This window comes from Oncorhynchus kisutch, linkage group LG18 (genome assembly GCF_002021735.2).
Source record: "Oncorhynchus kisutch isolate 150728-3 linkage group LG18, Okis_V2, whole genome shotgun sequence".
In the NCBI taxonomy this organism is placed as follows: domain Eukaryota; kingdom Metazoa; phylum Chordata; class Actinopteri; order Salmoniformes; family Salmonidae; genus Oncorhynchus; species Oncorhynchus kisutch.
This window is the reverse complement of record NC_034191.2, coordinates 3,235,645-3,248,144: the sequence shown is the minus strand read 5'-3', so window position 1 is coordinate 3,248,144 and position 12,500 is coordinate 3,235,645. Positions and strand designations below refer to the sequence as shown.

The following is a 12,500-nucleotide window of genomic DNA, read 5'->3' as shown; positions in this document are numbered from 1 at the left end:
GGGAGGAGCCAGCAGTATAATAGACTGGCAGGGTATCATCATTGGGACTAGAGAGGGAGGAGCCAGGCAGTAGTAGTAGAGGAAGGAAACAGTTTTCCAGCTCTTTGCTCTCCGTCTCATCAGATCATCAGATCATCAGATCAGACTCCGTTCTACAAGGGACTTCCCTTTTGTGAATGGGGCCATGGGCATGTTGCAGCCAGCCATCTAATCCGGCAGCCTGTGTGGTGTCTGAGCTGGCAGAGAAAGAGAGAATTACCTTTCATATCCCTGGTGTCCTTCCTCTGCCCTGCTTGCCTGCATCAGGATGCTGTTCTCAGATGAAAGAGACAAGATATCACATCTCCCCAGTCAGTCCTAGGGGAGAGGAGACAGACAGAGATGGATCAGGATGGATGGAGAAAGATCCAACCGAGTCAGGAAGGATGCCCCTGTTCTGTTGTTTCCTCGTTGTGCCAGATCACTGAGACTGATAAGCAGACGCTGGTTTACACAAACCTGGGAACTGTCAGGGATTAGAAAGGGGTTAACACTTAAAGGAAACGATTTAGTTACAGTATCAGTTAGTTACAGTATCAGTTAGTTACAGTATCAGTTAGTTACAATATCAGTTAGTTACAGTATCAGTTAGTTACAGTATCAGCTAGTTTCCTTTCAAAATGTAGTGTGTCAGGTTACCCACCCACCCACCCACCCCTCTCTCTCTCTCTCTCTCTCTCTCTCTCTCTCTCTCTCTCTCTCTCTCTCTCTCTCTCTCTCTCTCCTCTCTCTCTCTCTCTCTCTCCTCTCTCTCTCTCTCTCTCTCTGTCTGTCTCTCCCTCTCTCTGTCTCTCTCTCTCTCTGTCTCTCCCTCCCTCTCCCTCTCTCTGTCTCTCTCTCTATCTCTCTGTCTCTCTCTGTCTCTGTCTCTGTCTCTCTCTCTCTCTCTGTCTCTCTCTCTCTCTCTCTCTGTCTCTCTCTCTCTCTGTCTCTCTCTCTCTGTCTCTGTCTCTCTCTCTCTCTCAATTCAATTCAATTCAATTCAAGGGCTTTATTGGCATGGGAAACATGTGTTAACATTGCCAAAGCAAGTGAGGTAGATAATATATAAAGTGAATATATAAAGTGAAATAAACAATAAAAATTAACAGTAAACATCACACATACAGAAGTTTCAAAACAATAAAGACATTACAAATGTCATATATATATATATATATATATATATATATATATATATATATATATATATATATACAGTGTTTTAACAATGTACAAATGGTAAAGGACAAGATAAATAAATATGCATAGATATGGGTTGTATTTACAATGGTGTGTGTTCCATCAGTACTACACATACCATCATCATTTCTACTACCACTACCATCATTACTACCATCAGTTATACTACCATTTCTACTACCATCATTACTACTACCATCATTACTACCACCAGTACTACTACCAGCATTACTACTACTACCATCATTACTACCATCAGTATACCATCAATACTACTACTACTACCATCATTACTACTACTACCATCATTACCTCTACTACCACCATCATTACTACTACTACTATCATTACGACCATCGTCATTACTACTACTACCACCATCACTACTACCATCATTACTACTACTACCATCATCATTACTACCATCATCATTACTACTACTACCACCATTTCTACTACCATCATTACTACTACTACTACCATCATTACCACCATTACTACTACTACTACCATCATCACCACTACTACGACCATCATTACTACTACTACTACTACTACCATCATTACTACTACTACCACAATCATCACTACTACTACCATCATCATTACTAACATCATCATTACTACTACTACCCCCATTACTACTACCATCATTACTACTACTACTACCATCATTACTACTACTACTACCATCATTACTACTACTACTACTACCATCAACACTACAACTACTACCATCATTACTACTGCTACTACTACCATCATTACTACTGCTACTACCATCGTTACTACTACTACTACCACCATCACTACTACCATCAGCACTACACATACCATCATCATTACTACTACCACTACCATCATTACTACCATCAGTTATACTACCATTTCTACTACCATTTCTACTACCATCATTACTACTACCATAATTACTACCACCAGTACTAATACCAGCATTACTACTACTAACATCATTACTACCATCAGTATACCATCAATACTACTACTACTACCATCATTACTACTACTACCATCATTACTTCTACTACCACCATCATTACTACTACTATCATTACGACCATCATCATTACTACTACTACCACCATCACTATTACCATCATTACTACTACTACCATCATTACAACCATCACTACTACTACTACCATCATCACTACTACTACCATCATTACTACCATCATTACTACTTCTACTACCATCATTACTACTACTACTACCATCAGTACTACCATCTACCATCATTACTACTACTAAAACCATCAGTGCTACCATCATTACTACTTCTACTACCATCAGTACTACTACTACCACCATTACTACCATCATTACTACTGCTACTACCATCATTACTACCATCATTACCACTACTAGCATCATTACTACTACTACTGCCATCGCTACTAAAATCATTGCTACTGCTACCATCATTACTACCATTATTTCTACTACTACTACCATCATTACTACCTCTACTACCATCATTACTACCACTACTACCATCAATACTACCGTCATTACCACTACTACTGCCATCATTACTACTATTACTACCATCATTACTACTACTACTACTACCATCATTACTACTACTACTACCATCAGTGCTACCATCATTGCTAATACTACCATCATTCCTACCATCATTACTACTACTACTACCATCATTACTACTACTACCATCATTGCTACTACTACCATCAGTACTATTACTACCACCATTACTACTACTACTACCATCATTACTACTACTACCATCAGTACTACCATCATTGCTTCTACTACCATCATTACAACCATCATTACTACTACTACTGCCATCATTACTACTACTACCATCATTACTACTACTATCACCACTACTACCATCATTACTACTACTACCATCATTACTACTACCATCATTACTACTACTACTACCATCGTTACTACTACTACTACCATCAGTACTACCATCATTGCTACTACTACCATCATTACTACTTCTACTACCATTACTACTACTCTACCATCAGTGCTACGATCGTTGCCTCTACTACCATCATTACTACTACTACCAGCATTACTACTACTACCACCACTACTACCATCATTACTACCATCTACCATCATTACTCCTGCTACTACCATCATTACTACTGCTACTGCCATCATTATTACTACTACTACCATCATTACTACTACTACTACCATCAGTACTACCATCATTACTACTACTACCAGCATTACTACCACTACCATCATTACTACTACTACTACCATCATTACTACTACTACCACCATTACTACTACTACTACCATCATTACTGCCATCATTACTAGTACTACTACCATCATTACTACTGCTACCATCATTACTACTACTACTACTAACATCAGCACTACCATCATTTCTACTACTACCATCATTACTACTACTACTACCACCATCAGTACTACCATCGTTGCCTCTACTACCATCAATTCTATCATCATTACTACTACTACTACCAGCATTACTACTACTACTGCCATCATTACTACCATCTACCATCATTACTACTGCTACTACCATCATTACTACTACTACCACCATTACTACCATCATTACTACTGCTACTACCACCATTACTACTACTACCACCATTACTACTACTACTGCCCTCATTACTACATCATTACTACTACTACTACTACCATCATTACTACTACTGCTACTACCATCATTATTACTACTACCACCACCAGTACTACCATCATTACTACTACTACTACCATCATTATTACTACTACCACCACCAGTACTACCATCATTACTACTACTACTATCATCAGTACTACTACTACTACCATCATTACTACTACTGCTACCATCATTACGACTACTACTACCATCATTACTACTACTGCTACCATCATTACGACTACTGCTACCATCATTACTACTACTGCTACCATCATTACGACGACTGCTACCATCATTACGACTACTACTACCATCATTACTACTACTGCTACCATCATTACTACTACTGCTACCATCATTACGACTACTGCTACCATCATTACGACTACTGCTACCATCATTAAGACTACTGCTACCATCATTACGACTACTGCTACCATCATTACGACTACTACTACCATCATTACTACTAAACACAACAATAATAGTAATAATCTCTGTCTGTCTGTCTGTCTGTCTGTCTGTCTGTCTGTCTGTCTGTCTGTCTGTCTGTCTGTCTGTCTGTCTGTCTGTCTGTCTGTCTGTCTCTCTGTCTGTCTGTCTGTCTTTCTCTCTCTCTCTCTCTCTCTCTCTCTCTCTCTCTCTCTCTCTCTCTCTCTCTCTGTGTCTGTCTGTCTGTCTTTCTCTCTCTCTCTCTGTCTGTTTTTGTCTCTGTTTCTCTCTCTCTCTGTCTCTCTCTGTCTCTGTCTGTGGCTGGTGTTGTTATTATTGTAATGATATATTATTATTCTGGTAGAGAGGGAGATGTTTCTGCTGATGCCATGGGGACAGTCTTCTTGTGTTCTAGTGTTCATGGCCTGTCTGGACTCGCTGGAGAGGAGAGACGCTATCCTCCTCAGAGCTGAGGGTTTGATCTGACTGACTGAATACAGCACACACACACACAAACACACACACAGACATAATGTACACTCACACACACTGACACATGCATGACATATTTTGTCCCTCTGATGTGCGGTGTAGTTTATGTACAGCAGATGTTTAGGAATGCACTTTGAATAGGGGTATAGAATGACTCATACTGTTCTATATCATTAGTACTGTTCTAGAACATCTACCGTTCTATATCATTAGTACTGTTCTAGAACATCTACTGTTCTATATCATTAGTACTATTCTAGAACATCTACTGTTCTATATCATTAGTACTATTCTAGAACATCTACTGTTCTATATCATTAGTACAATTCTAGAACATCTACTGTTCTATATCATTAGTACTATTCTATATCATTAGTACTATTCTATAACATCTACTTTTCTATATCATTAGTACTGTTCTAGAACATCTACTGTTCTATATCATTAGTACTGTTCTAGAACATCTACTGTTCTATATCATTAGTACTATTCTGGAACATCTACTGTTCTATATCATTAGTACTATTCTATATCATTAGTACATCTACTGTTCTATATCATTAGTACTGTTCTAGAACATCTACTGTTCTATATCATTAGTACTATTCTAGAACATCTACTGTTCTATATCATTAGTACTGTTCTAGAACATCTACTGTTCTATGTCATTAGTTCTGAAGAGAGGGAGGTGATGGCTTATGGAAGGTTTGGGAATCTGTTCCTTTTAGGTGGTTGTAGAATTTAATATCTCTTTTCTGGATTTTGAAAATTAGTGGGTATCGGCCTAATTCTGCTCTGTATGCATTATTCTGTGTTTTACTTTGTTCACAGAGGATATGTTTGCAGAATTCTGCATGCAGAGTCTCAATTTGGTGTTCCATTTTGTGAATTCTTGATTGGTGAGCGGGACCCCAGACCTCACAACCATAAAGGGCAATGGGCTCGATGACTGATTCAAGTATTTTTAGCCAGATCCTAATTGGTTTATCAAATTTGATGTTCCTTTTGATGGCATAGAATGCCCTTCTTGCCTTGTCTCTCAGATCGTTGACAGCTTGTGGAAGTTACCTGTGGCGCTGATGTTTAGGCCGGGGTATGTATATTTTTTTGTGTGCTCTAGGGCAACAGTGTATAGATGGAATTTATATTTGTGGTCCTGGTGACTGGACCTTTTTTGGAACACCATTATTTTGGTCTTACTGAGATTTACTGTCAGGGCCCAGGTCTGTCAGAATCTGAAATACACTAGTCTGCTTTTAATGATAATGCAGAGGATTTTACCAAGGTTACTGTTGACGCATATTCCACGGTAGTTATTGGGGTCAAATTTGTCTCCACTTTTATGGATTGGGGTGATCAGTCCTTGGTTCCAAATATTGGGAAGATGCCAGAGCTAAGGATGATGTTAAAGAGTTTTAGTATAGCCAATTGGAATTTGTGGTCTGTATATTTGATCATTTCATTGAGGATACCATCAACACCACAGGCCTTTTTGGGTTGGAGGGTTTGTATTTTGTCCTGTAGTTCATTCAAGGTAATTGGAGAATCCAGTGTGTTCTGGAATCCAGTGTGTTCTGGAATCCAGTGTGTTCTGGAATCCAGTGTGTTCTGGAATCCAGTGGGTTCTGGGAGTCTTTAATAGAAGATTCTAAGATTTGTATTTGATCATGTATATGTTTTTGATGTTTGTTCTTTGTTATAGAGCCAAACAGATTGGGGAAGTGGTTTACCCAGACAGTACATCTCCATTTTGGATAGATAATTATTTGTGTTGTTGTTTGTTTAGTGTTTTCCAACTTTCCCAGAAGTAGTTAGATTCTATGGATTCTTCAATTACATTGAGCTGATTTCTGACGTGCTGTTCCTTCTTTTTCCGTAGTGTATTTCTGTATTGTTTTAGTGATTCACCATAGTGAAGGCATAGACTCAGGTTTTCTGGGCCTCTATGTTTTTGGTTGGACAGGATTCATCAAACCATCTGTCGTTGTTTTTCATTTTCTTTGGTTCTCTGCTGGACATTTTTAGATTTGATAAGGAAGCTGAGAGGTCAAATATACTGTTTAGGTTTTCTACTGCCAAGTTTACACCTTCACTATTATAGTGGGACATTTTGTCCAGGAAGTGGAACATTTTGTCCAGGAAGTGGAACATTTTGTCCAGGAAGTGGAACATTTTGTCCAGGAAGTGGAACATTTTGTCCAGGAAGTGGAACATTTTGTCCAGGAAGTGGAACATTTTGTCCAGGAAGTTGTCTAAAAGTAATTTGTTCTTTTTTTATTATTATTTAATCCATTTTTGGTAGATTTGTCTGTGTGTCTGGACCACAGCTTCAGGCAACAGTGAACCTGGGAGTGTGAGTGTGTATGTGTGTGTATGTCTTCAAGCTACAGTCAGTCTTAGAGGGGTTAGTCCTGTGTGACTAGAGATATTGAGAGCAGAGAGGAAAATCTCTTCAGTCCTCGTTCATTCGGGGGGAGGGGTAAGAGGCCAGGAGTGTGTGAGATCAAGGGGTGTGTAAAGAGAATATGTCATGACGATCAGGAGGAATGGTGTTTGGGATTAATCACAGGGCTTAATAGAGTTTTGTTTCCACTGGGCAAAGAGCGAGATGAGATGAGACAGGCAGAGGGAAACTTATTTCACTAGTTACTGACTGGTTAAAACTGAGGCCTGTTCCCTATATAGAAAGTATACATCGTTTGAGACTGTTTGGCGGGTTACATGTCTCTATTTCTGCATTATCTCATCTTGTCTGTACCTAGATAGAGAGAATGATATGTGGTGATGTCTGTACGTAGAGAGAGAATGATATGTGGTGATGTCTGTACCTAGAGAGAGAATGATATGTGGTGATGTCTGTACCTAGATAGAGAGAATGATATGTGGTGATGTCTGTACCTAGAGAGAGAGAATGATATGTGGTGATGTCTGTACCTAGAGAGAGAGAGAGAAAGATATGTGGTGATGTCTGTACCTAGAGAGAGAGAGAATGATATGTGGTGATGTCTGTACCTAGAGAGAGAGAATGATATGTGGTGATGTCTGTACCTAGAGAGAGAGAGAGAAAGATATGTGGGGATGTCTGTACCTAGAGAGAGAGAGAATGATATGTGGTGATGTCTGTACCTAGAGAGAGAATGATATGTGGTGATGTCTGTACCTAGAGAGAGAATGATATGTGGTGATGTCTGTACCTAGAGAGAGAATGATATGTGGTGATGTCTGTACCTAGAGAGAGAATGATATGTGGTGATGTCTGTACCTAGAGAGAGAATGATATGTGGTGATGTCTGTACCTAGAGAGAGAATGATATGTGGTGATGTCTGTACCTAGAGAGAGAATGATATGTGGTGATGTCTGTACCTAGAGAGAGAATGATATGTGGTGATGTCTGTACCTAGAGAGAGAGAATGATATGTGGTGATGTCTGTACCTAGAGAGAGAGAATGATATGTGGTGATGTCTGTACCTAGAGAGAGAATGATATGTGGTGATGTCTGTACCTAGAGAGAGAATGATATGTGGTGATGTCTGTACCTAGAGAGAGAGAATGATATGTGGTGATGTCTGTACCTAGAGAGAGAATGATATGTGGTGATGTCTGTACCTAGAGAGAGAATGATATGTGGTGATGTCTGTACCTAGAGAGAGAGAATGATATGTGGTGATGTCTGTACCTAGAGAGAGAATGATATGTGGTGATGTCTGTACCTAGAGAGAGAATGATATGTGGTGATGTCTGTACCTAGAGAGAGAATGATATGTGGTGATGTCTGTACCTAGAGAGAGAATGATATGTGGTGATGTCTGTACCTAGAGAGAGAATGATATGTGGTGATGTCTGTACCTAGAGAGAGAGAATGATATGTGGTGATGTCTGTACCTAGAGAGAGAGAATGATATGTGGTGATGTCTGTACCTAGAGAGAGAATGATATGTGGTGATGTCTGTACCTAGAGAGAGAATGATATGTGGTGATGTCTGTACCTAGAGAGAGAGAATGATATGTGGTGATGTCTGTACCTAGAGAGAGAATGATATGTGGTGATGTCTGTACCTAGAGAGAGAATGATATGTGGTGATGTCTGTACCTAGAGAGAGAATGATATGTGGTGATGTCTGTACCTAGAGAGAGAATGATATGTGGTGATGTCTGTACCTAGACCTAAACCCCATGCATCTCGGCTGAATAATGCTGTGTTCCTGTTCTAATGTTGTTCTGTTGTCTGTCTATCTCTGTGTGTTGCAGGTGTGCTGACCAGACGTCAGGTGTGTGTGTTTTGGTGCTGGGTGGCAGGCGATCAGCAGGGCTGAGTGGTCACTATGGCTGGTGGTCTGAGGGTTCTCTGCACTGTGCTTCGTCTCAGCCAAGCGCTCCTACTCTGTGGTAAGTACTGATAATACAGTCAACCTTCATTACGTTTATTCCTCTTCTTTTAAAGTGTTTTGTACTTCAAGAAATGATCAAAAGTGTGTTGATTTAGGAATGAGTGCTCTATTGGTGTATATACAGTAGTATAGTGTCTTGCAAAAGTATTCACCCCCCTTTGCATTTTTCATATTTTGTTGCCTTCCAACCTGGAATTAAAATTGAGCCTACCACTTTGAAGATGCTAAATATTTTTTATTGTGAAATAAACAAGACAAAAAAAAATGAAAACTTGAGCTGCGTAACTATTCACTCCCTCCAAGTCAATACTTTGTAGAGCCACCTTCTGCAGCAATTACAGCTGCAAGTCTCTTGGGGTATGTCTCTATAAGCTTGGCACATCTAGCCACTGGGATTTTTGCCCATCATTCAAGGCAAAACTGCTCCAGCTCCTTCAAGTTGGATGGGTTTCTCTGGTGAACAGCAATATTTAAGTCATACCACAGATTCTCAATTGGATTAAGGTCTGGGCTTTGACTAGGCTGTTCCAAGACATTTCAATTTTTCCCCTTAAACCACTCAAGTGTTGCTTTAGCAGTATGCTTAGGGTCATTGTCCTACTGGAAGGTGAACCTCCGTCCCAGTCACAAATCTCTGGAAGACTGAAACTGGTTTCCCTCAAGAATTTCCCTGTATTTAGCGCCATCCATCATTCCTACAATTATGACCAGTTTCCCAGTCCCTGCCGATGAAAAACATCCCCACAGCATGATGTTGCCACCACCATGCTTCACTGTGGGGATGGTATTCTCGGGGTGATGAGAGGTGTTGGGTTTGCACCAGACATAGCGTTTTCCTTGAAGGCCAAACAGCTCAATTTTAGTCTCATCTGACTCATCTGACTCATCTGACCAGAGTTGACCAGAGACCTGACCACCTTCTTCCATATGTTTAGGTAGTCTCCCACATGCATTTTGGCGAACACCACACATGTTAGCTTATTTGTTTCTGGCCACTCTTCCGTAAAGCCCAACTCTGTGGAGTGTACGGCTTAAAGTGGTCCTATGGACAGATACTCCAATCTCCGCTGTGGAGCTTTGCAGCTCCTTCAGGGTTATCTTTGGTCGCTTGTTGCCTCTCTGATTAATGCCCTCCTTGCCTGGTCCGTGAGTTTTGGTGGGCGGCCCTCTCTTGGCAGGTTTGTTGTGGTGCCATATTCTTTCAATTTTTTAATAATGGTTTTAACTGTGCTCCTTGGAATGTTCAAAGTTTCAGATATTCTTTGATAACCCAACCCTGATCTGTACTTCTCCACAACTTTGTCCCTGAGCTGTTTGGAGAGCTCCTTGGTCTTCATAGTGCCACTTTCTTGGTGGTCCCCCTTGCTTAGGGGTGTTGCAGACTCTGTGGCCTTTCAGAACAGGTGTATATTTACTGAGATCATGTGTCAGATCATGTGACACTTAGATTGCACACAGGTGGACTTTATTTAACTAATTATGTGACTTCTGAAGGTAATTGGTTTAACAAGATCTATTTAGGGGCTTCATAGCAAAGGGGTGAATACATATTCACACACCATTTTTCGGGGGGGTTTCCCAATTTTTTTTTTAAACAAGTAATTTTTTTCATTTTACTTCACCAATTTGGACTATTTTGTGTCAATTACATTAAATCCAAATATTTTTAAATTACAGGTTGCCCACTATTCTGTTTACCCTAGCCTTGGAGGTATTGTGCCCACTCTTCTGTTTACCCTAGCCTTGGAGGTATTGTGGCCACTCTTCTGTTTACCCTAGCCTTGGAGGTATTGTGGCCACTCTTCTGTTTACCCTAGCCTTGGAGGTATTGTGGCCACTCTTCTGTTTACCCTAGCCTGGGAGGTATTGTGGCCACTCTTCTGTTTACCCTAGCCTGGGAGGTATTGTGGCCACTTTTCTGTTTACCCTAGCCTAGGAGGTATTGTGGCCACTCTTCTGTTTACCCTAGCCTGGGAGGTATTGTGGCCACTCTTCTGTTTACTCTAGCCTGGGAGGTATTGTGGCCACTCTTCTGTTTACCCTAGCCTAGGAGGTATTGTGCCCACTCTTCTGTTTGCCCTAGCCTGGGAGGTATTGGGGCCACTCTTCTGTTTACCCTAGCCTGGGAGGTATTGTGGCCACTCTTCTGTTTACCCTAGCCTGGGAGGTATTGTGGCCACTTTTCTGTTTACTCTAGCCTGGGAGGTATTGTGGCCACTCTTCTGTTTACCCTAGCCTAGGAGGTATTGTGCCCACTCTTCTGTTTGCCCTAGCCTGGGAGGTATTGGGGCCACTCTTCTGTTTACCCTAGCCTAGGAGGTATTGGGGCCACTCTTCTGTTTACCCTAGCCTGGGAGGTATTGTGGCCACTCTTCTGTTTACCCTAGCCTTGGAGGTATTGTGGCCACTCTTCTGTTTACCCTAGCCTGGGAGGTATTGTGGCCACTCTTCTGTTTACCCTAGCCTTGGAGGTATTGTGCCCACTCTTCTGTTTACCCTAGCCTGGGAGGTATTGGGGCCACTCTTCTGTTTACCCTAGCCTGGGAGGTATTGTGCCCACTCTTCTGTTTACCCTAGCCTTGGAGGTATTGTGCCCACTCTTCTGTTTACCCTAGCCTGGGAGGTATTGGGGCCACTCTTCTGTTTACCCTAGCCTGGGAGGTATTGTGCCCACTCTTCTGTTTACCCTAGCCTTGGAGGTATTGTGCCCACTCTTCTGTTTACCCTAGCCTTGGAGGTATTGTGCCCACTCTTCTGTTTACCCTAGCCTTGGAGGTATTGTGCCCACTTTTCTGTTTACCCTAGCCTTGGAGGTATTGTGCCCACTCTTCTGTTTACCCTAGCCTAGGAGGTATTGTGGCCACTCTTCTGTTTACCCTAGCCTTGGAGGTATTGTGGCCACTCTTCTGTTTACCCTAGCCTTGGAGGTATTGTGGCCACTCTTCTGTTTACCCTAGCCTGGGAGGTATTGTGGCCACTCTTCTGTTTACCCTAGCCTGGGAGGTATTGTGGCCACTTTTCTGTTTACCCTAGCCTAGGAGGTATTGTGGCCACTCTTCTGTTTACCCTAGCCTGGGAGGTATTGTGGCCACTCTTCTGTTTACTCTAGCCTGGGAGGTATTGTGGCCACTCTTCTGTTTACCCTAGCCTAGGAGGTATTGTGCCCACTCTTCTGTTTGCCCTAGCCTGGGAGGTATTGGGGCCACTCTTCTGTTTACCCTAGCCTGGGAGGTATTGTGGCCACTCTTCTGTTTACCCTAGCCTGGGAGGTATTGTGGCCACTTT

General features: G+C 41.4%; 1 protein-coding gene across 1 annotated transcript in view; it reads left to right on the top strand.

Annotated features, from left to right (window-relative positions):
- Positions 1-12,500, top strand: part of cdon (cell adhesion associated, oncogene regulated) — a 149,750-nt gene that overhangs the window by 46,374 nt on the left and 90,876 nt on the right. The window contains 1 exon segment of the mRNA XM_031795396.1: positions 9,076-9,213. Within this exon segment, the coding sequence (XP_031651256.1) occupies positions 9,150-9,213 (64 nt within the window). The 5' untranslated portion in view covers positions 9,076-9,149.